At 49.9% G+C, this 24037-nt stretch overlaps 1 protein-coding gene across 3 annotated transcripts in view; it reads right to left on the bottom strand.

The window, feature by feature from the left end:
- The window catches only part of dip2a (disco-interacting protein 2 homolog A), a 113612-nt gene that overhangs the window by 5650 nt on the left and 83925 nt on the right, over positions 1-24037 (bottom strand). For 2 of the 3 annotated variants that reach the window (XM_079733599.1, XM_079733601.1), the window contains 18 exons: positions 23852-23945; positions 23052-23171; positions 22786-22900; positions 21863-22002; positions 21412-21548; positions 21200-21280; positions 20806-20933; positions 16519-16633; positions 15252-15453; positions 15032-15141; positions 14267-14347; positions 13775-13898; positions 12655-12776; positions 12207-12318; positions 11979-12088; positions 10032-10162; positions 8919-9087; positions 4007-4177 (listed from right to left, as the gene is read on the bottom strand). In XM_079733599.1, coding sequence (XP_079589725.1) covers positions 4007-4177; positions 8919-9087; positions 10032-10162; positions 11979-12088; positions 12207-12318; positions 12655-12776; positions 13775-13898; positions 14267-14347; positions 15032-15141; positions 15252-15453; positions 16519-16633; positions 20806-20933; positions 21200-21280; positions 21412-21548; positions 21863-22002; positions 22786-22900; positions 23052-23171; positions 23852-23945 — 2262 coding nt within the window. The remainder of the gene's footprint in view (positions 1-4006; positions 4178-8918; positions 9088-10031; positions 10163-11978; positions 12089-12206; positions 12319-12654; positions 12777-13774; positions 13899-14266; positions 14348-15031; positions 15142-15251; positions 15454-16518; positions 16634-20805; positions 20934-21199; positions 21281-21411; positions 21549-21862; positions 22003-22785; positions 22901-23051; positions 23172-23851; positions 23946-24037) is intronic. The other variant, XM_079733600.1, reaches the window with a different exon arrangement.

Below are 24037 nucleotides of genomic sequence, written 5' to 3'. Positions count from 1 at the left end.
CAAAACGGTCAAATTGCGAAGCGTGGATCGATGTACACTTTTCGTACTCAACGGCAGCCATCTTAGCTACGTAGCGGAAGAGGGCGGAGCCAGGCTGAGCCAAAGTCGGCGCATTTTCCACATAGCCTGCATTAATAGTCATTTTGTAGTATTATAGCTTTTATAGCTTTTTATAGCTGCTAGGCATAAAGAGTTCACCGTACAAAGTGGGATGTTTATTGAGGGGGAGGAGCCGTGGCGGCAGTCGTGATCGTAATTTCCGGTTAGTGCACCACGGAGTATTCGATTTGGAACAACACTGACATCTGAAAATTAGCGCACTTAGTGAGTACGGATAGTGTACTACGTTTAAGTGTACTCATGGAAGTATGGATATTGGAACACGGCACAGGATCCATCCCGAGGATAATGTCACGTGTGTGTGTGTGTGTGTGTGTGTGTGTGTGTGTGTGTGTTTGTGTTTGTGTATGGTGCTGGTGGTGGTGGTGGGGGGGGGGGGGGGATCTGGAAGCCAAAGCCACAAAACTAAAGTAGTAAGCGAGTAGTGGAAGCAACGGGAACGACATGGATGGATTTGTGTTGGATTGTTGGGGCTAGAGAAGGTTGTCATGCTGCTGTCACACCTGAGGGTACGCTAGAGCAGAGCCAGTACAGACCTCCTTCAAAGACCAGGTTGACACTAATAGGAAAACTGACAAAACAATTGATTGAATGATTGTCATGATCTGGGATCAAGCAGACCGACTAATGGATAGCAGAACTTCTGGGGGGGAGACGGCAGAGCTTGGGCCATAAACCAGGAGAGGCGAGGGCCGGAGTTCCTGGTAGCTATGAGAGAGAGAAGAAGCTCTCTGTAGGGGATCTTAATGAGTGTGTTCTACAGTGGTACTTCTACAAGCTGTTGATTTGAAATCCTTAACCTGTTTGTTACAGTTTACCGCTGCTGCCTGAGTTTCTGGTCGCCAATCACGCTCTTAAAGGGCCAGGCCACCAACAGCATGATTGGTCGAAAACAAATATGAAGCGAAAGAAAGTAGATCAGGAACCAAGATCTAAGCTGGTCGGCCTTCTTCTGACCTTACATTAATATGTCTAGTCTGATGACTACGGTGAGTATGAAGCACTGCTCGATGCTCTGAGGCTCTGTGGAACATAGCGCTCTTCTCAACGACTAATTACAACCGATCATGTGATGTCAAAACAAGCTCATGTGTGTGTCATGTGACACATGGAATAACCCAGACGTCAAACTTAGTGAAACTACATGGGTATTATAGCAGATCTCTCATTCACTAATCATTACTGGTGCAGCATGTGACTTTGACATTCTGAGATTCAGCCACACTGGTTATTGTCAAAGTTAAGGAAAATAGAAAATAAGAAAGTTAGGGGGACAAACAAGAGGCATCCTTGAAACGTCCATATTTTTTGTTGAAGCCATCATCAACAAAAAACAACGACAGCAACAGCTCCAACACAGAGGCAGCCAGACGCAGCAACAGAAGCCATTAGCACCCAGCTGCCCCACTAGCAGGGGGCAGATACGCTAGCAATTGCAGCCCAGCTAACAGCCAGTAACCCAGCTAGCAGTCAGCGGCCCAGCTAGCAGGGGGCAGCCCATCTAACATTCAGTAGCCCCGCTAACAGTCAGTAGCCCATCTAGCAGCCAGTAGCCCAGCTAGCAGTCATTAGCCCGGCTAGCAGTCAGTAGCCCAGCTAGCAGCCAGTAGCCCAGCTAGCAGCCAGTAGCTCAGCTAGCAGCCAGTAGCTAAGCTAGCAGCGAGTAGCCCAGCTAGCAGCGAGTAGCCAGTAGCTCATCTAGCAGTCAGTAACCCAGCTAGCAGCAAGTAGCCCATTTAGCAGCGAGTAGCCAGTAGCCCAGCTAGCAGCCAGTAGCCCAGCTAGCAGCCAGTGGCCCAGCTAGCAGCCAGTAGCCCCGCTAGCAGCTAGCAGCCAGTAGCCCAGCTAGCAGTAAGTAGCCCATTTAGCAGCGAGTAGCCAGTAGCCCATCTAGCAGTCAGTAGCCCAGCTAGCAGTCAGTAGCCCAGCTAGCAGCCAGTAGCTCAGCTAGCAGCCAGTAGCTAAGCTAGCAGCGAGTAGCCCAGCTAGCAGCGAGTAGCCAGTAGCTCATCTAGCAGTCAGTAACCCAGCTAGCAGCAAGTAGCCCATTTAGCAGCGAGTAGCCAGTAGCCCAGCTAGCAGCCAGTAGCCCAGCTAGCAGCCAGTGGCCCAGCTAGCAGCCAGTGGCCCAGCTAGCAGCCAGTAGCCCCGCTAGCAGCTAGCAGCCAGTAGCCCAGCTAGCAGTAAGTAGCCCATTTAGCAGCGAGTAGCCAGTAGCCCATCTAGCAGTCAGTAGCCCAGCTAGCAGTCAGTAGCTTAGCTAGCAGTCAGTAGCCCAGCTAGCAGTCCGTAGCCCAGCTAGTAGTCCGTAGCCCAGCTAGCAGCGAGAAGCCCAGCCCCACTATCCCTTAGTACCTGCTCAGCTAGTTTCCCCAGCCGGTTGGGCTGCCCAGGGGGGCATGGGTACAGGAAGAGACCAGAGACATACACGCGGACACACACGCATGCAAAAGTACATTCCCACACACACACACACACATATGAACACACGCACAACAGACAGACACACCACATTTATACACACACACACACACACACACACACAGATATACACAACACACATAAATGCATTCAGACACGCACATTCATCAAGGAAATTATTAGAGTTGGGCCAAGACAAATTAGAAACAAAAGTAGGATCACAAAAGGAGAAAGAAATCACAGAAAAAGAGAGAAGATATATACAGTCAGACCATGGAAGTGAACAAAATCAAACCACAGGACAGAAAACCATCAAGAGAGAACGGGCTTCAGCACATGGACTCTCATTACCAATACACCGACCTCACTCTTGCCAACTCCTCCTCCTCCATAACCTCACTCCTCTTCCTCCCTCCTTTCCCTCCTCCCGCTCCTTCCCTTCTGCTCCGCCTGTCCCTCTTTCCGCTCCTAACCTACCTTGTTGCCCCTAATTCCTTTCTTTCTACCTTTCTCCTCTCGCTAAAACCCCCTCCGGTCCTCACCACCCTCTCCTCCCCCTCCTCTCCTCACCACTGTCTCCTCTCCCACCTCCCCCTCCTCTCCCCACCACTGTCTCCTCTCCCTCCTCTCCCCACCACCCTCTCCTCTCCCCCTCCTCTCCCCCTCACTGTCTCCTCTCCCACCTACCCACCACTGTCTCCTCTCCCACCTCCCTCTCCTCTCCCCCTCCTCTCCCCACCACTGTCTCCTCTCCCACCTCCCCCTCCTCTCCCCACCACTGTCTCCTCTCCCACCTCCCTCTCCTCTCCCCACCACTGTCTCCTCTCCCTCCTCTCCCCAACACCCTCTCCTCTCCCCCTCCTCTCCCCACCACTGTCTCCTCTCCCTCCTCTCCCCACCACCCTCTCCTCTCCCCCTCCTCTCCCCACCACTGTCTCCTCTCCCACCTCCCCCTCCTCTCCCCACCACTGTCTCCTCTCCCACCTCCCTCTCCTCTCCCCACCACTGTCTCCTCTCCCTCCTCTCCCCACCACCCTCTCCTCTCCCCCTCCTCTCCCCACCACTGTCTCCTCTCCCACCTCCCTCTCCTCTCCCCACCACTGTCTCCTCTCCCCACCACCATCTCCTCTCCCCCTCCTCTCCCCCTCCTCTCCCCACCACTGTCTCCTCTCCCACCTCCCCCTCCTCTCCTCACCACTGTCTCCTCTCCCCACCACCATCTCCTCTCCCCCTCCTCTCCCCCTCCTCTCCCCACCACTGTCTCCTCTCCCACCTCCCCCTCCTCTCCTCACCACTGTCTCCTCTCCCTCCTCTCCCCACCACCCTCTCCTCTCCCACCTCCCTCTCCTCTCCCTCTCCTCCCCCTCCTCTCCCCACCACCCTCTCCTCTCCTCTCCCCCTCCTCCCCACTCCCCCTCTCCTCTCCTCTCATCTCCCCCTGCTCCCCCTCCCCCCCCCCCCTCACCTGCAGGCAGACGGCCACGTTGACGCGGCACCCGAAGGTGGTGCTGACGGCTCTGGTGGAGAGCCCCAAGTCCTTGAAGATCTTAGAGAAGGTCTGGGTGAGGGAGATGCGCGGCCTCTCCTCCGCCACCACCATGCATGTCCGCACGCAGGACAGGTTCACGTTCCTCAGCTGGAACACACAAGGCATGGAGGGCGGCTCAGAGTAGGAGGGGCTGGGTGCAATGAGGGTCTGCAGGCCGGATGTGATGGTGTGGACGTAGCGCGGCTGTGGACCACTCTGCTGACTCATATACATGCATACAGTGGGGCAAAAAAGTATTTAGTCAACCACCAATTGTGCAAGTTCTCCCACTAAAAAAGACAAGAGAGGCCTGTCATTTTCATCATAGGTAAACCTCAGCTATGAGAGACAAAATGAAAAAAAAATCCAGAAAATCACATTTTTTAAGAATTTATTTGCAAATTATGGTGGAAAATAAGTATTTGGTCACCTTCAAACCAGCAAGATTTCTGGCTGTCACAGACCTGTAACTTCTTCTTCTTTAAGAGGCTGTTTACCTGTATCAATGGCACATGTTTGAACTCCTTATCAGTATAAAAGACACCTGTCCACAACCTCAAACAGTCACACTCCAAACTCCACTATGGCCAAGACCAAAGAGCTGTCAAAGGACACCAGAAACACAATTGTAGACCTGCACCAGCCTGGGAAGTCTGAATCTGCAATAGGTAAGCAGCTTGGTGTGAAGAAATCAACTGTGGGAGCAATTATTAGGAAATGGAATACATACAAGACCACTGATAATCTCCCTCGATCCGGGGCTCCACGCAAGATCTCATCCTGTGGGGTCAAAATGATCACAAGAACGGTGAACGAAAAACCCAGAACCACACGGGAGGACCTAGTGAAATGACCTCCAGAGAGCTGGGACCAAAGTAACAAAGGCTACCATCACTAACACACTACGCCGCCAGGGACTCAATTCCTGCAGTGCCAGACGTGTCCCCCTGCTAAAGCCAGTGCATGTCCGGGCCCGTTTGAAGTTTGCTAGAGAGCATTTGGATGATCCAGAACAGGATTGGGAGAATGTCATATGGTCAGATGAAACCAAAATAGAACTTTTTGGTAAAAACTCAACTCGTCGTGTTTGGAGGAGAAAGAATGCTGAGTTGCATCCAAAGAACACCATACCTACAGTGAAGCATGGGGGTGGAAACATCATGCTTTGGGGCTGTTTTTCTGCCAAGGGACCAGGACGTCTGATCCGTGTGACGGAAAGAATGAATGGGGCCATGTATCGTGAGATTTTGAGTGAAAACCTCCTTCCATCAGCAAGGGCACTGAAGATGAAACGTGGCTGGGTCTTTCAGCATGACAATGACCCCAAACACACCGCCCGGGCAACGAAGGAGTGGCTTCGTAAGAAGCATTTCAAGGTCCTGGAGTGGCCTAGCCAGTCTCCAGATCTCAACCCCATAGAAAATCTTTGGAGGGAGTTGAAAGTCTGTGTTGCCCAGCGAAGGCCCAAAAACATCATTGCTCTAGAGGAGATCTGCATGGAGGAATGGGCCAAAATACCAGCAGCAGTGTGTGAAAACCTTGTAAAGACTTACAGAAAACGTTTGACCTCTGTCATTGCCAACAAAGGGCATGTAACAAAGTATTGAGATGACCTTTTGTTATTGACCAAATACTTATTTTCCACCATAATTTGCAAATAAATTCTTTAAAAATCAGACAATGTGATTTTCTAGATTTTTTTTTTTCATTTTGTCTCTCATAGCTGAGGTATACCTATGATGAAAATTACAGGCCTCTCTCATCTTTTTAAGTGGGAGAACTTGCACAATTGGTGGCTGACTAAATACTTTTTTGCCCCACTGTATATATTTATATTGTGGCATCCCGCCGCTGAACCTCGGACCGGGCGGGTCCGAGGACACGCAGTAGACCGGGTTTACCGTCGCCAACCTCCAGCCGGCGACAGAGAGCACCACGTCTCTCCCCCCAATCAGCGCAATCGGAGACACCTGGCCGGAGGAAGGGAAAGGACCAGCGCCGGGCTTAAAAGGCGCACCAGACCGGGCGAACCAGGAAGTGCCACGGAGAGAGTCCGCACCACGAGGAAGTGCCACGGAGAGAGTCCGCACCACGAGGAAGTGCCAGGGAGGGATTCCGCACAGCGCCGGGCAAGTGACACGGCGGGAGTACTCGCTAGGCCGGGAGAAGGGCGAAGCGACCCGGAGGGATTCCGCACCACGCCGGCGATCTAGAGGCTCACGGAGACCCTAGCACGAGTATACAGACTATTTACTCTCGTGAAATAAACGCCGAATGCGGCTTTAACCCCTGCTTTCTGTGTAATTCCTACCGGGTATCTGACAATCGGGGAAACGGGTTGCCACATATGGTGGAGGATGCGGGCAACTCGACCGCGCTACGGGCCGGTTTTGTGAGGGAACCCCCTTCAGCCGGCATGCAGAACCCGGATGGGACCGCCGCGACGGCCGCCCAGCAGCAGCAGCGGGAGACCACGGAGAGTCTGGCCCTGCTCTACGAGGTCGTACTACGGCTCACCGAACTAAGCGCCGCGACCGCCGCCGCGACCGCCGCCGTGACCGCCGCCGTGACCGCCGCCCCGATGCAGCCGGAGACGACGCCGCCAGAGACGACGCCGCCAGAGACGACGCGGCCCGAGGCGGGGCCGCGGGAGACGAGGCCGCGGGAGACGAGGCCGTGGGAGGAGGGGCCGCGAGACGAGCCACGCCGGCAGCAGACGCAGCCATGCATGCGAGCGACCTGCTGGGCGCAGGGGAAAACGGGAAGCCCGACCATACCGGCGCGGGTAATGACCCAGGACACGCAGGCCCTCGTGGATACCGGCAGCGTGGTCACACTCCTCCGCCCCGACTTGGCGGGCGGGAAGGAGGCCGCGCCCATAGAGGTGACCTGCATACACGGGGACACCCGGACGTTCGAGACCTGCCACGTCGTCATCCGGACCCCGCACGGGGTATTCACGACGCGGGCAGGGATCGTACCCCACCTACCGGTGTCGCTGCTAATCGGGAAGGACTGCCCGATCTTCCACCGGCTACAGGACCCGGCGCGTGAACTCCGGAGCCGGAGAGAACCACCCCGCAGAGGGGTGAGGGGAGCTCAACAGGCCTACGGGGCCACCAGGCCTCCGTCGCCCCCTGGAGGGCGAACAGAGGAGGCTGAGCCCGCGGCCTCACCGGCACCAGGGGCCGTGGCTCTGCTCGAGGCCGATCCAGAGACCGACATCGACACCGAGCCCACGACAGACGCCTCAATCCAGGCCGATGAGACGTCGGTCGAGCCCCAGCCCGTGGTGGAGACGGAGCCCGAGGCGGAGGCTGGGCCCGCGGCCTCACCGGAACCAGAGGCCGTGGCGCGGCTCGAGGCTGACTTGGAGCCTGAGCTCGAGGCCGAGCCAGAGGCCGACGTCAACACCGAGCCGGAGGCAGAGGCAGAGATGGAAGCGGCAGAGACGTCAGTCGGAGCAAGGGACTCCGCTAAAGACGCTGAGGACGACCACCTGCCCAGGTCGATCCCCAATGAAGCCGCCATCACGCTGGACGTGGATGGGGACGACCTCCCGGAGACAGGTAAACCTGTGAAACCTCCAAATCCCGACGAGAGCTCTGACGACCACCGGGTCCCCTCTGGACCCACGGGCCACGACGATGACGACGACGACCTGATGGAGGAGGTAACCAAGGACCCCGGCTCTAAGAAGGCGTCGACCGCCAAGCCGCTGCAGCAAATCACATTGGACCACGAGCTGGCCGATCAAGCCCAGAGCCGGTGGAGGGCGGAGGGAGGTCATCCAGGTCACCGACCACGCCCCCCTGAAGCGGAGGGCCGGAGCCAGGGACACCAACGCACGAGTGACGCGGTGGTTCCGGGCCCCCCGAAACATCAGGTATTATCTTCTAGGGAGGGAGGTCATCCTGGTCACCAACCACGCCCCCCTGAAGTGAATGGCCGGAGCCAAGGACGCCAACGCTCGACTGACGCGGTAGTTCCCAGCCCTCCAGAACGTCAGGTACTATCTCCTAGGGAGGGAGGTCATCCTGGTCACCGACCACGCCCCCGGAAGTGGATGGCCGGAGCCAGGAACGCCGGCGCCCTGTCACGCCGGGATGCCTGCCTGAGCGGGTTCACCGACGACCAGAGGCCTGAGCAAGCGGTGGAGGAGTGTGGCATCCCGCCGCTGAACCTCGGACCGGGCGGGTCCGAGGACACGCAGTAGACCGGGTTTACCGTCGCCAACCTCCATCCGGCGACAGAGAGCACCACGTCTCTCCCCCCAATCAGCGCAATCGGAGACACCTGGCTGGAGGAAGGGAAAGGACCAGCGCCGGGCTTAAAAGGCGCACCAGACCGGGCGAACCAGGAAGTGCCACGGAGAGAGTCCGCACCACGAGGAAGTGCCACGGAGAGAGTCCGCACCACGAGGAAGTGCCACGGAGGGATTCCGCACAGCGCCGGGCAAGTGACACGGCGGGAGTACTCGCTAGGCCGGGAGAAGGGCGAAGCGACCCGGAGGGATTCCGCACCACGCCGGCGATCTAGAGGCTCACGGAGACCCTAGCACGAGTATACAGACTATTTACTCTCGTGAAATAAACGCCGAATGCGGCTTTAACCCCTGCTTTCTGTGTAATTCCTACCGGGTATCTGACAATCGGGGAAACGGGTTGCCACAATATATGCATATATACGTAGATATATAAATATATAAATATATATATATATATATATATATATATATATATATATATATATATATATATATATATATATATATATATATATATATCTCGACAGGTTGTTGATGATTGCCCGTCTTGAAGAGGAGCGCAGCGGTGTGTGAGGTACTGACCCTCAGGGCCTCGGTCTGGGTTCCCAGCCCCTTGGTGCACATCTCCATGACGGAGTAGGAGCAGAAGGTCACGCGGACCTTGTACTGGCTGACAGCAGACAGCCACAGAGACGCGTTGGTCTCCAGCTCCAGAGGGGGCACCAGGATGGACTGGTGGCCTGAATAAACACTGGAGAGACACACAATACAGTTAGAATGCAGAACACACACACACACACACACCGTTAGCATGCAGAACACATACAATACAGTAAGCATGCAGAAAAGACACACACACACACAATACAGTAAGCTTGCAGAACACACACACACACACACACACAATATAGTGAGCATGCAGGAGACACACACACACAAACACACAAACACACAGAATAGTGAGCATGCAGAAGAGACACAGACACACACACACTCACACACACACACACAATACAGTTAGCATGCAGAACATACACAGAAACACACACAAAACATTTAGTTTGCAGAACACACACAAACGCACAATACAGTTAGCATGCAGAACACACACACACACAGACACACACACACACACAAACAATACAGTACGCCCACCCACCCACACACACACCCACACACACACAATACAGTTAGCGTACAGAACAGACACACACACACACAAACACACACACACACACACATACAGTTAGCATGCAGAAAATACACACACACACACAGTAAGCATGCAGAACAAACGCAATACAGTAATTAGAGTAAGCATGCAATAGAGTAAGCATGCAGAACAGACACATACACACACACACACACAATACAGTTAGCTGACAAAACACACACACACACACACACACACACACAATACAGTTAGCATGCAGAACAGACACACAAACAGATGCAGTCAACATGCAGAAAATACACACACACGTACAATACTGTTAGCATGCAGAAGACACACATACACACACACACACACACACACACACACACACACACAATACAGTTAGCATGCAGAACACACACACATACACACACACACACACACACACACACACACACACACGTGTCATCACACACAAACACAATTAACAAGTGAGATGACAAAATGAACCCAGTGAAGACTGCAGTGCCGGCTATTACCTGCAGAGGCACCAGAGAGCAAAGCCCAGGCCACAGTAGGGGTCCAGACAGATGGCGATCTGCCTGGAGGGGTACAGCTCACACTGGAGCTTGATGGAGCGACACAAGGCACTGGTGGCAGCGTGGGACATCTGGAAGAGCAGTTAACCATCGTGAATTGGTCATTTTTATGATTAGGTATAGCTTTAGTGTGCTCATGGTTAGGGTCAGTACTGACATCACACAGAGGGGTTGGTGTTGAGGTGCTCATTAGCGGTAAATAGCAACAGCTGAGGCGGCAGGTGAGTCAGGAAGTGAGACTCTGGGGTGAGAGTCTCTGGAGGTGGCCCTCTGCAGGTGAGACTCTGAGTTTGTGGGATTAACACAGTCACCTGGATACAAGGTGCCGGTGCGGCGTGTCACGGAGAGAGCTGTTCGCCTACGGTGGCTGTGGACCTGCGGTGAGTACCTAGCACCTAACTCCCTAGATAGGTAAGAGTGCACTCACCCAGGGAAAGTTTAGGAACATATCTCAAGTTCAACGCACCACGTAGGGACACACATTAGGTTACGGGCTGACTACCCGGATAAATAACGAGTGTGGTAGAGGTGTCATGTCCATAGATCATGTGTAAGTTTTCATGAATTTTCACTGGACAGCAAAATCGATTGTGATGGACATTATGGGTCCAGATTGCAAAAATGTACAGCATGCAAAACAAGGCATGTACACCAAGTTTCAGAATTTCATTTCAATCTGGGCGGCCACGGATACTCTATGGACACCTAATCAGTCAGTTTGCGGCTGCAGATGTTTAAAAATGGCAGCTGAAATAAAATGCTGAGAACTCACGACATATCATGGCTGACAATGTTCTGCGCTGCACGCCCGGCCCCAAAGTCCTGTACTTTAGAAAGTACTGACCCCTGAGGAGGGCCTTTTTTGGGGGTCAAATAATTTCTCATGTCTAGTAACATAATCTACATCCTTGTCCCTGCGGTGGAGCTCCTCCAGAGGGCCCTATCTCCTAGGGAAAGCACTGCGGTGGAATGTGGCTTTACAGCGACGACAGACAGAGGTCATCAATGAGCAGGGAGGGCAGCTAGCTCAAAGATGCCTTTCGTAGACTCAGGATACACGGGATCAAACCCAGAACCTGTTCCACTGGTAGTCAAACAATGTAGCGAACAGTGACTCTTAAATCTTGTCCCTCTGACCCCCATTTCCCACCGCGAAAAAGGCCTCTCTATAGTACTGCAAGAGCTACCTGTGACACTTCCAGCTCTGAAACAACATGAATAGCTAGTCCAGCCTGAGCAATGCAACAAGCAAACGGCACGGAGAGAGTGAGAGTTGTCACCAAGACTAAAAACAGCTTCTCTTAAGCAAAATGAAAATCCTCCTGACAAATAATCACATCATCACAAGCTGTGTGTGCACTACAATAGAATATATAAACATATATATAGACAGCGGCCCGGGGCGCAAAATGCATGACGGCAGATGAATCAAACACCAAAAGTAAAGCTTTTGCTCCTTGCTGATTCTGTCTTCCACGGGTTTTGTGATAGTTGGTGGAGTTGAAATGCCTTTCAAAAGCTTTGGTTTTCTTAACCAATTTTAGGTCTAGTATGGGTCTTCCTGTTAATAACTCCCCAAGTTTGTCTGACAAAAGGGCTTCTTTCATTTAACCCTTAACATTCAAACACTAATTGATTAGGCAGGCTAATTTCCTTCGAAACGTTTTTGTTTAGATGTTCATAAACATAATAAAATAAAAATAAAATAACTATAATTACTTGGGGCCTAGAGGGCCCTCTCCGAAGTCAAATAGAGCCCTATCTGAGGGCCTAGAGGGCCCCAACGGTTCCCCTCTGGTCAAACACTGTTGCCCTACGCTACATTCACCCCCCACACTAGCCGGGACCATCCTGCCCCGTGAGAGGAGAGCCGGTCGCTGCGGGTACCTTGACTCCTGCTAGGATGCCCGTGGTGGAGACGCTGAAGTCCAGGTAGGCCAGCATCTCCGGGGTGGGGGGCTTGTAGAGCTGGGGGTTCCTCTTCCTGGGAAGGTCGTCTGGAGGTCACCATGGAGGGAGACCGTCAGGATGCATTGCAGGCGTGGAGATGAGTTGCTCTTTAGTGTGTGTGTGTGTGTGTGTGTGTGTGTGTGTGTGTGTGTGTGTGTGTTTTACCTGTGTCCAGGACCATAGGCCAGCTTTTAACGTCTACGGCGGCAGCAGCCTCTTTGGATTTGAGCAGCTTCATTATTGCTTGAGTCGTCAGGATACACACTGACTTACTGACCTGTTACACACAAGCACACACGCACACACACACACACACACACACACACACACACACACACACACACACACACACACACACACACACACACACACACACACACACACACACACACACACACACACACAAACACACACACAAAGATAAATCACGTGATCATCTCAAACCCAGTGGTTCAAGAGAATATTAAACCCAGTGGTGCCAGTGAATATTAAACCCAGTGGTGCCAGTGAATATTAATCCCATTGGTTCCAGTGAATATTGCAGACCATTATGCAGAGTGGATGGGATGAGAGGTGCGCAGTGCTGCATTGAGCAGCTCGTCCAGAGCCTTACCTCTACGATCATCTTGACGGTGGGCAGGGTGGTTGCCAGGTTCTGGGGGTGGGGGGGTCTCACGGTGACCGGGACACAGCCAGCGTACAGGCAGCCGTAGAAGGTGGCGATCAGGTCGATCCCTGAACACAGTGACACAAAGCACCATTGAGAGCCGTGGGTGGATCCTCACTCATGAGTCAGAAGAACCGGGCCTTGCACTCCAGATAACATTAACTTGGATCCCCATTAGACACAGAAATGTTGGCTACTCATTCTGGGGTAAGATCACAGAAGAAAATACCAAAATTGCGGTGATTGGCCGGCGACCCCCCTCAACCCACTGTCAGTCTGACGGCAGACTGAACGAGAGAAGCAAAGACGGTCTTTCTATAACGTGCTAACATAAAGGCTGAGAGGATATACATTCAACTCATCAGATACTGCAACAGCAGAGGAGGAGATGGAGAAAGGAGGAGGAAGGCTGAGGAGGAGGATGTGGGGAAAGGTTGAGGAGACTAAAGGAAGAGGAGGAGATGAATGGCAGTGGAGGAGGAGACTAAAGACAGAGGAGGAGATGAACAACAGAGGAGAAGGTGACGAACGGCAGAGGAGGAGGAGATGAACAACAGAGGAGAAGGAGACGAACAACAGAGAAGAAGGAGACAAACAACAGAGAAGAAGGAGACGAACAACAGAGGAGCAGGAGACGAACAACAGTGGAGGAGGATACGAACAACAGAGGAGGAAGAGACGAACAACAGAGGAGAAGGAGATGAACGGCAGAGGAGGAGGAGATGAACAACAGAGGAGAAGGAGACGAACAACAGAGAAGAAGGAGACGAACAACAGAGAAGAAGGAGACGAACAACAGAGGAGCAGGAGACGAACAACAGTAGAGGAGGATACGAACAACAGAGGAGGAAGAGACGAACAACAGAGGAGAAGGAGATGAACGGCAGAGGAGGAGGTGGAGAAAGTAGGAGGAAGGCTGAGGAGGAGGAGACGAACGGCAGAGGAGAAGGTGAAAGGAGAAGTGGAGGATTTTGAGGAGGAGGAGGAGGCAGCGGAGGAGGTGGCAGGAGAAGTGGAGGAGGTGGAAGGACAAGTGAGAAAGGGGTGGAGGTTGGTCCTATGTTACCTGGCGGGTACACCAGAGCAACATGATCACCGGCGTTCAGGCGACCTTTCTCCGTGAGCGCCACGGCAACCCTCTCGGCTCTCTTGTGGAGCTGTAGACAGGAGGCGGAGCTGACAACCGCGCCCTGGTGGACAAACACAGTACTGTCACACTGGAGCACACATCTACACACTATATCGCATCCTGGACAACATGGGGACATGGAGGGATCCAATATAAGCACTGACAACTCATTAAAGACCCTGTCATTAACTCAGGAGTTATAGCAAAATAGCAAACTATTAATAACTTATCACTTATATTGGACTAATTACTTCTGATTAAGTATACCTTATACATACAACAAACCTTTACCAACAGCCATTGTCTCTTTTTTGGATACTTCAGTAAAAGTCTAAAGGTCTCTTTCGGAGCTGGTCGTGCTGATGAAACAACACTCTGGGCTCCTTCAGATAAGAGCCATAAGTCATTAATAGCAGGGGGGGGGAGTACCTTGGCGTTGAGCACCAGGAAGAGAGGGTGGTCAGGGGTGGCCTGAGCTCTCCACTGGAGCACGTCCTGCATGTACAGGAACTGTGGAGCAGAGACGGAGCAGGAGTGGTCAGACTTGGATGAGGTGGGCATGTGGAGCTGTCTCTGACCCCACGACCGGCTCATGAAGGATGCAGTGGAGCGAGGGCATGAGAGAAGGAGCTGAACTGGTGGGAGCGTCAAAAAGCGCAGAAGCGGTCCATGGAGCTGAATCAACAGTCCGTATGTATGGCCGGATATATGCGTTCACACATTAAGGGACATATTGCTGCGCGAACAAGACGTCATGCTTCAAGTATGCAAGGGAAGTTAAATGTCGACATTGTACAATGTACAAAACCGTTTTGAGGTGCAGTTACGACACTGGTGTGTGTGTGTAAGCTGATCTCATGAGCACAGACACAGAGGTGAACAGAAGGTTCAAAGATAAGTCTTCCTACTTAATTAGTTCAGGCAAAAATGGACACGTAACACAACCCTGCAAAAAGTGCTTAGAAGCACTTTTAGATGGCACTCGCATTTAGACAGCACCCTTGCTAATGATCGCTGACTCAGAATGCATTGGTTTAGTTTGAACGCCTTACGTGTTGATAGCATGACTCTCTCTCTCACCTGTCTCTGCGGAGTTGCTGGTGGAATGGAGATGCTGTCTACCTTACATGTTCAGTGAGATGCACAATACTCTCTCACCTGTCTCTGTGGAGGTGGAATGGAGATGCTATCTACCTTACGTGCCTGGTCATTGTCCTCCAGCTGGGACAGGTCTCTCCCGCAGGCCTGGGCGATCCTCTTCCCAGCAACCAGGTTTCCCACTATCATGGAAGCAGGACCGACCTCTGTGGCCCACCCCGAGACCAACGACACCAGTCAGCCTCACGTTACCCTCATCACACTCATCACTGTTTTTTTATTATCATTTGCATGGTCCTCATGACCGTCCACCTACCGGCTTGTTTCTGCCGGGGCTTGGGCAGGTTGGTGACGCAGGTGTGGGGGCACATGAGCACGTTGCAGGGGTGCAGGCAGCCCTCCAGGAAGCGCTGCTTGGTCTCCGAGATGTGGATGCCCCCCAGCGGGGCCTTGGGCAGCGTGTTGGCGGGGACCAGCGCCAGACAGTACACCCCCACCTGGTGGATGCTGTCGATGGCCTGCAGTGACATCACACAACTACGTCGCACAATCAGGACTTACAGGTTTTTGTATACATGTAAGTACACTTCCATTCAAAAGGGGTCACCCAGACAATTTCAGTTTTTCCATGAAAACTCACAGGGGTTTTCTAATCATCAATTAGCCTTTTAACACGATGAGCTCAACAATGTACCATTAGAATGTGACAGGAGTGATGGTTGTGGAAATGGGCCTCTGTACACCTATGTAGATATTCCATAAAAAAATCAGCCGTTTCCAGCGAGAATAGTCATTTACCACCTTAACAATGTCTAGTTTGTATTTCTGATTAATTTAATATTAACTCTTAAAAAATAAGGACATTTCTAAGTGACCCCAAACTTTAGAACGGTAGTTTATATTGTTATCATTTAATTATCGCACTTTAAATGATGTAATATGTATGTTCTATATAGCATTTAAGACAATATATAATGTAAAAATATACCATGTTGAATAGTGCACCAATATGACGTGCCATGTCATCTTGAGACTGACATTTATCAAGCAGAGTTGTGTGGGGTGAGGCTGTGAAACAGATTGTGTGTATTAAAGATCAGTATGCTGCGATGAACTTGATGTGTGTATTAAAGAGCATGTTGTGTGTATTAAAGAGCATGTTGTGTGTATTAATGTGTATTAAAGAGCATGTTGTGTGTATTAATGTGTATTAAATAGTGTTTTGTGTGTATTAAGGAGTATGTGTGTATTAAAGAGCATGTTGTGTGTATTAAAGTGTATTGACGACCATGTTGTGTGTATTAAAGTGTATTAAGGACCATGTTGTGTGTATTAAAGAGCTAGTTGTGTGTATTAAGGACCATATTGTGTGTATTAAAGTATAAGGACAATGCTGTGTGTATTTAATTGTATTAAGGACTGTGTTGTGTGTATTAAAGTGTATTGAGGACCATGTGGTGTGCATTAAAGTGTACTAAAGACCGTGTTGTGTGTCTTGAAGTGTATTAAGGACCATGTTGTGTGTACTAAAGTGTATTAAAGACCATGTTGTGCGTGGTATAGATAAAGATGGGCGGGGCCACCTGCAGCACGCGGCTCATCCACTGGAAGCTGTCCTCCTCAGAGGCGTCAGGCCGCTGCTCCGCCACCACCACGATCCTCTCATCGTGGAGCACGGCCACCGAGAACACCGCTATCCTGGGGACAGGACAGCGTGAGGACCGTGGTCCTCAAGGTGCTGCTCATTAAGTTATGGAATTATCTCTCTTTTACTTCTGCATACATTTAATCTGTTTGTCGGTTTTAGCTTCTATGTTTTATTGTTTCCATTTCCTTATTCTAGTTTCTATCTCGTTTCGGTTGAGGCATCAAAACAACAAAGGTTCAGGGGTCAGGAGGCAGGGACACCATGGTCAGGCTATGCAAGGCAAGGCAAGGCAACTTTATTTATATAGCACTTTTCATACACAAGGCAGACTCAAAGTGCTTCACATATAAACATTGTCATACAATAAAATAAAATAATGGATAAGTAAAAGAAAACATATGCAAAGAAATGAGTAAAATAGAAAGTGCAATGCATTTAAGATCAGATCAACAGTCTCTCTGGTACCCACGTCGGGACTCCAACCCAACCTAAAGGAATTTGGTACCCACGTCGGGACTCCAACCCGACCTAAAGGAACTTGGTCCTTTCTCTGGGACTCCAACCCGGATTCTAGTCAATTTATATTCTAGGACTCTTATTCTATTCTGGGACTCGATTCTAGGACTCTAACCCAGATTCTAGGACTCTAACCCAGACACACGTCGGGACTCTAACCACGAACAAAAGGCCTTTCTCTGGGACTCCAACCCGACCTAAAGGAACTTGGTCCTTTCTCTGGGACTCCAACCCGACCTAAAGGAACTTGGTCCTTTCTCTGGGACTCCAACCCGACCTAAAGGAACTTGGTCCTTTCTCTGGGACTCCAACCCGACCTAAAGGAACTTGGTCCTTTCTCTTGGACTCTAACCCGACGTAAAGGAACTTGGTCCTTTCTCTGGAACTCCAACCCAGATTCTAGGACTCTAACCCAGACAGAACTTGGGTCTCAAACCCTTATCCTTTCTCTCTGGTATCAGATCAAGTATCTTTCTGGTAAAAATAGAAAATAAAGGGAAAGTTAAAAAGCCATTTTAGTAATAAAATAGAAAATAAAGGCAAAGTTAAAAAAGCTTTTTAGAAAGTGCAATGTATTTAAGATTAAGCAGAAAGCTAAAGCAAACATAAAAGTATTCAGTCTTGTTTTAAAGGTGCTCAGAGTTGGGGCAAGTCTTAAATCCTCAGGGAGTTTATTCCAGCTATTTGCTGCATAGTAACTAAATCCTGCTTTCGTGTTTACTCTGGGGATAATTAACAGATTGGTCTCAGAAGATCTTAGTGGTCTAGAAGGCTTATGTAGTGGAAGCATATCAGTTAAATATTTTGGGCCTAAACCATGTGAGGATTTATAGGTTAGCAACATGATTTTAAAATCAATTCTCTGACCTACAGGAAGCCAATGTAACGATTTAAGAATTGATGTAGTATGTTCAAATTTTTTGGTCTTTGTTAGAACTCTAGCAGCAGCATTCTGAACAAGCTGAAGCTTCCTTAGAGTTTGTTTTGTGAGACCTGTAAGGAGACCATTGCAGTAATAAAGCTCACTAGTGATAAAGGCATGTACAAGTTTTTGTAAGTCTTCGGTGGACATGAGCCCTCTAAGTCTTGCTACATTTTTAAGGTGATAATATGCAGATTTTGTAACTGATTTGATGTGTCCCTAGATTTCTGGCCTTGATTGAGGTTTTCAGGGACAGAGAGTGAAGGTGTTAAAGGTTACTTTAAGCCTTTCCGTTTTAGCACCAAATACAATTATCTCTGTTTTGTCCTCATTTAGTTGAAGGAAATTTCGGCACATCCAGTCTTTCACTTGCTCAATGCACTGGCACAGCAGATCTATGGGCTGATAGTCATTTGGTGATAGCGATACATAGATTTGCGTGTCATCAGCATAGCAATGGTGGCCAATATTGTTATTTTGCATGATTTTCCCTAGTGGGAGCATGTATATGTTGAATAAAGAGGGTCTTAAGATTGAACCTTGTGGGACTCCACATATCACGTTGGTTGATTCTGATACAAAGTCGCCAATGGAAACAAAGTAGTTCCTATTTTGTAGGTAGGACCTGAACCAATTCAAGACTGTGCCTGAAAGCCCCACCCAGTTTTCTAACCTGTCCAAAAGTATTGAATGGTCTACAGTGTCGAATGCAGCACCGTGGTCTAGTAGCATTAGTATTGAGTCTGTGTCTGTGTTAAGACAGATGTCGTTTACAACTTTAATAAGGGCGGTCTCAGTGCTGTGCAGGGGTCGAAATCCTGATTGGAAGGTGTCATAGCAACCAGTTGATGCCAGGAAGTGATTAAGTTGCTGGAGGACAACTTTCTCAATGATTTTACTTGTGAAGGGTAGATTTGATATTAGTCTGTAGTTGTTAATAATAGAGGCATCTAGGCTGCGCTTTTTTTAAAGGGGTTTAATAACTGCAGTTTTCAAGGCTTTTGGGAAATTGCCTGACTGGAGAGAGTTGTTAACTATCTGCAATATGTCTATTGCTAGGCAGTCAAAAACATTGTTAAAGAGGTTGGTAGGTAAAGTATCAGGTGGATGGCTTTAGTTGTGTCACAGTTTCCACAAGAGTTTTAGAGTCTATAACATTAAAGCATGCCATCCCTGCCACACTACTTTTGCCTGAACAGGGTGGTAGTCCAACATTTTGTTTGAAGTGTTTTGATGGCGCGTCTGATGCCTTCAATTTGATCAATATAAAAAGCTGCAACCTCATTGCATTTCTGCGTGGAATGGAGATCAGGTGGAATTTGTGTTGGGGGGTTGGTCAGTCTGTCAACAGTTGCAAATAGGGTTTTTGCATTATTAGTATTGGTTTCAAGGATATTGGAGAAAAATGTTTTTCTCTTTAAGAATGTTTTTGACTGCCTAGCAATAGACATATTGCAGATAGTTAACAATTCTCTCCAGTCAGGCAATTTCCCAAAAGCCTTGAAAACTGCAGTTATTAAACCGCTTTTTAAAAAGTGGAGCCTAGATGCCTCTAATATTAACAACTACAGACCAATATCAAATCTACCCTTCATAAGTGAAATCAATGGGAAGTTGTCCTCCAGCAACTCCAGGCTAGAGACCAGAGGCAGGGACACATTGGTCAGGCTAGAGACCAGAGGCAGGGACACAGTGGTCAGGCTAGAGACCAGAGGCAGGGACACCATGGTTAGGCTAGAGACCAGAGGCTAGAGACTAGGGATGGGTCAGAATATTCGATTATTCGTTCCGGAATAATCGAATTCATTTTTTAACATTTGTTCCCAATTCATAAAAACAAGAATTAACGGACGGAACTAATGTCGGACAGGTGTCCAAGGGCATTAATCCGCTTATACCACGGTCACTTGCCATAGCAAATAAATGAAGACCATTCATTTATAGGGGGATTATTTGTTTATCAACACGGTGGATGTGGGCGCAAATTATCGCCATGAGAAAATTTGTTTGACCGGTTGCCATGGTTATCTCTGTGCGGTTAATTTGCAGTTGTGGTTATAACTAGCGATGTTGTCAGCTTACTGTTACATTAAACTGTAATCAGACAACGCGGTTATATGCTATAGACCCTATAGTATCTGTGGTACTGGGACGAATTTCAAGGGAGGGACTATAGCATATAACCGCGTTTTCGGATTACAGTTTAATGCATTTTTCACAATTTACCAGCTCTGATTTTGAGGGCTGAACAGACAATTTGACTGGAACTACTTAGCAGGTAGTTGTTGTTTTGCGTTTAAGATATTAAGTGTTTTCTTGCCCATGATCCATGGCGGCCTTTGTGAATGTCGGCACACATCGAATAATCGATTATTCGTTCATACCACCCATCGATTATTCGACCATGAAAAATTGGAGCTATTCACATCCCTACTAGAGACCAGAGGCTAGGGACCAGAGGCAGGGACACCATCGTCAGGCTAGAGACCAGAGGAAGGGACACCATGGTCAGGCTAGAGACCAGAGGCAGGGACACCATGGTCAGGCTAGAGACCAGAGGCTAGGGACACAGTGGCCAGGCTAGAGACCAGAGGCAGGGACACCATGGTCAGGCTAGAGACCAGAGGCTAGAGACCAGAGGCAGGGACACCATCTTCAGGCTAGAGACCAGAGGCAGGGACACCATGGTCAGGCTAGAGGGCTAGAGACCAGAGGCAGAGAGTTGTAATTTGGCCTCTCTACGTCTTTTGAGTAAAGAGGTAAAGGGTGTGGATGTTTCCTCACCTCCCCCTGTAGACAAACTTCATGGGCTCCACCGCCAGCGCCGTGGCAACCACGTCGTCTGCATTGTGTCTCCGCCCGCTGACCACCATGAGGCCGTCCATCTTCCCCACCACGAACACCAGGCTGTCCTGTAACCAGGGCACAATGTTCACCCTCCAGACCCCAGGCAGGGGGCTCATGTGACACAAGTGTGGATGTCATGAGCCACGTTTAGTGGCTGGATGTTTCTGTCCATCTTAAGAAAATCAAATTCATATTCAGTGACCTGATCCTCGTTACTTAATCCTCCCCATGGTCACCGCTACCACCATAATAATGACTTCATGTTAACCTTCATCCTCCTCATCATCACAATACTCTTCATCATCATCGTCATAAAAGAGACAGTACTGACCGGACCCACGAAGCCCAGTAGCGATGTGCGTGTGAATGGCCGGTCGCTCACTGGGATCCCAGACAGCCTTACTGGGATGGTCTGGAACCACAATACACACCATGAGAAGCGCACACACACACACACACACACACACACACACACACACACACACACACACACACACACACACAAACACACCATGAGCGCACACACACACACTTCACACACACCTCAAAGACGTTCTTGGTCCTGCCCGGCAGGCCGTAGTAGGCGGTGCCGGTGCTGGCCGAGCTCACGCAGATCTCCCCCACCTCGTCCGTATGGCACAGGTACGGCGTGCCCTCCACCCGCACCACACACACCAGGGCTGGGGGCGCATGGGGAAGACATCAGCAGCACTCAGACATATGGGAGACGGCCCTGGAGGCCGTTACAGCCTCACACTGAGGACTTAGCCCTTCCTCAGTCAGGGGGTTACTGAAGTCCATTTACAACATGGAGCCACATCTTCCTCAACTAAATACTTGTTTATTGGCAGGGCTCAGCCCGCTAGCACAAGTAGTGACACTAACAGGGGAAAGGTGCGAAATAAATAAATATCCTTTTTTTTTTATAATTTAGCACTTCCTTTTTATTTTTAATTTGATGCATTTGCACGATTACATCAAACGATTAATTTACCTGCGGGCATCACCTGACCCACGTCCTGGACAGTCAGCACCGACAGCTTCTCCTCCGTGTCCACGCGGATCACGCTATGGCTCAGCCCGCCCATGGAGAGCACCGCCTTCCCCGGGGGGGGCACCCCCGACTCTGGGGGTCTGGGGCCGACAAGAACCAGGAATAAGATGATGTCTAGTAGATTCACAATTTAACTTGGGACGGATCGATGCAGGTTTCAAATGAAAGACACATAGTTGTTGTAATAATAATAATAATTCATTGAATTTATATAGCGCTTTTTTTTCTTGAAACTCAAAGCGCTTACAGTGAATGGGGGGACCAGTGAATGGGGGTCAGCCAATTATACAGGAGGATGATTAGGGGGACAGATTGAATGAGCCTGGTTGGGCCAGGACAACGGGGAATCCCCTACTCTTTGCGATAAGTGCCCTGGGATCTTTTATGACCTCAGTGAATCAGGACCTCGGCTTTACGTCTCCTCCGAAGGACGGCACCTTCCACAGCACAGTGTCCCTGTCACTGCACTGGGGAATCGGGGATTGATGTTTTGGGCCAGAGGGAACCGTGCCACCTACTGGCCACCACCCGACACCACTTCCAGCAGCAACTCAGTGTTCCCAGTTGGTCTCCCATCCAGTACTAACCAAGCCCACACCTACTTAGCTTCAGATATTCAGCTAAGGCAGGGTCTCCATTGGTCTGGCTGCTGGTTGTTTTGTGTGTGTGTGCCTGCGTGTGCATATGAGTGTGTGCATCCCATGTCATATATAGCTCCTCCATTTGAGACAGAGGAACTCACTGCGGTTTTCACAGACTTACCATTAATTACCAAGAACTACAACATATTTCTCATATTCAACAGGTTTAGTTTTGTGATGGCCCAGATTGAGGCCGGTCGGGGTGCAGTAACAGCGGCCCACCTGCGGATGGCGACGGTCATGGCTTCTGAAGAGCTGGCACACGGACAGATGACCTCAGGACGCAGACCACGAGCCTGGAACACGTTGAGGAAGGCATCGCAGGAGGAGATCGACCCTGGTTACACACACAAACAGGCAATTGTGGATGTAGATCTGTTTCAAGTGTTCTGTGGAGACACCCAGCGTGTCTGCCTGGTACTCATGAGAGCATGGCGTCCCAGCCCAGCATGGAATGGAAGGAGTAGCGTGGGAGAGGGGGGACTCACAGGGGTTGGCTCCATCCGCTACGATCAGCATGCGCAGGGAGCTCAGGCTGAGGTCCCTCTGGTCCCTCTGGGCCAGCAGGGACCAGTGCATGTCCCGGGACTTCACCACCGCCACCCGGGCTGCACACACACACACACGCACACGCACACACACACGCACACACACACACACACACACACACACACACACACACACACACACAAGTCAATTCAAGTAGCAGATTCATAATCAAGGTGCTTAACACATCTGAGATGTCATGGATGAGGCGCCTGGGGAAAGGTTTGCTGTACTCTACAGAACCAGACCCCACCAGAACCCAACAGAACCCAACCCAACAAAACCATCCAGACCAAGGGCTGGGCGATTTGGCCTAAAAATTGAATCTCCAATTTTTTCAAACCAAACCCGATTAGCGATTTTAATCAATTATTTTTCCATAAATGACAAATATATATATATTCTTTAAGTTTAGATGTTTTTTGAAGATTAACAATGATAAACAAAAGCAAAATTTTGTTGCAACAGACTTTAGCCAAACTCTAAACTCTCACTTTTTTCTGCGCATGCTGCCATGTTGACATTTTAATCGTTAACATATATATATATATTTTTTTCATAATCAATTTTCTTTTAAAAAAAAACGATTTTTGAACATAAATTCAGATTACGATTAAAAATCGATTAATCGCCCAGCTCTAACCAGACGCCACCATAACCAACACGAAACCAACAGACCCGACCAGAACCCACCATAAACCACCCCAACAGAACCCACCCGACCCCGGCTGACAGACCTTACCCTTGTAGGTGTGCACCTTCTGGATCCAGGAGAGCGGGTTGACCTTCATCAGGGAGTAGGGGATGCTGATCACGTGCATTCGGTTCATAACACTCTGCCAATCCACAACAAACAAACAAACGTAAACCAACACACATAAACAAACAAACGTAAACCAACGCACGTAAACAAACAAACAAACGTAAG

Source organism: Pollachius pollachius (genome assembly GCF_949987615.1).
Source record: "Pollachius pollachius genome assembly, chromosome: 3".
Classification (NCBI taxonomy): domain Eukaryota; kingdom Metazoa; phylum Chordata; class Actinopteri; order Gadiformes; family Gadidae; genus Pollachius; species Pollachius pollachius.
The sequence above is the reverse complement of the archived record's forward strand: the minus strand, read 5'-3'. Positions and strand labels throughout refer to the sequence as shown.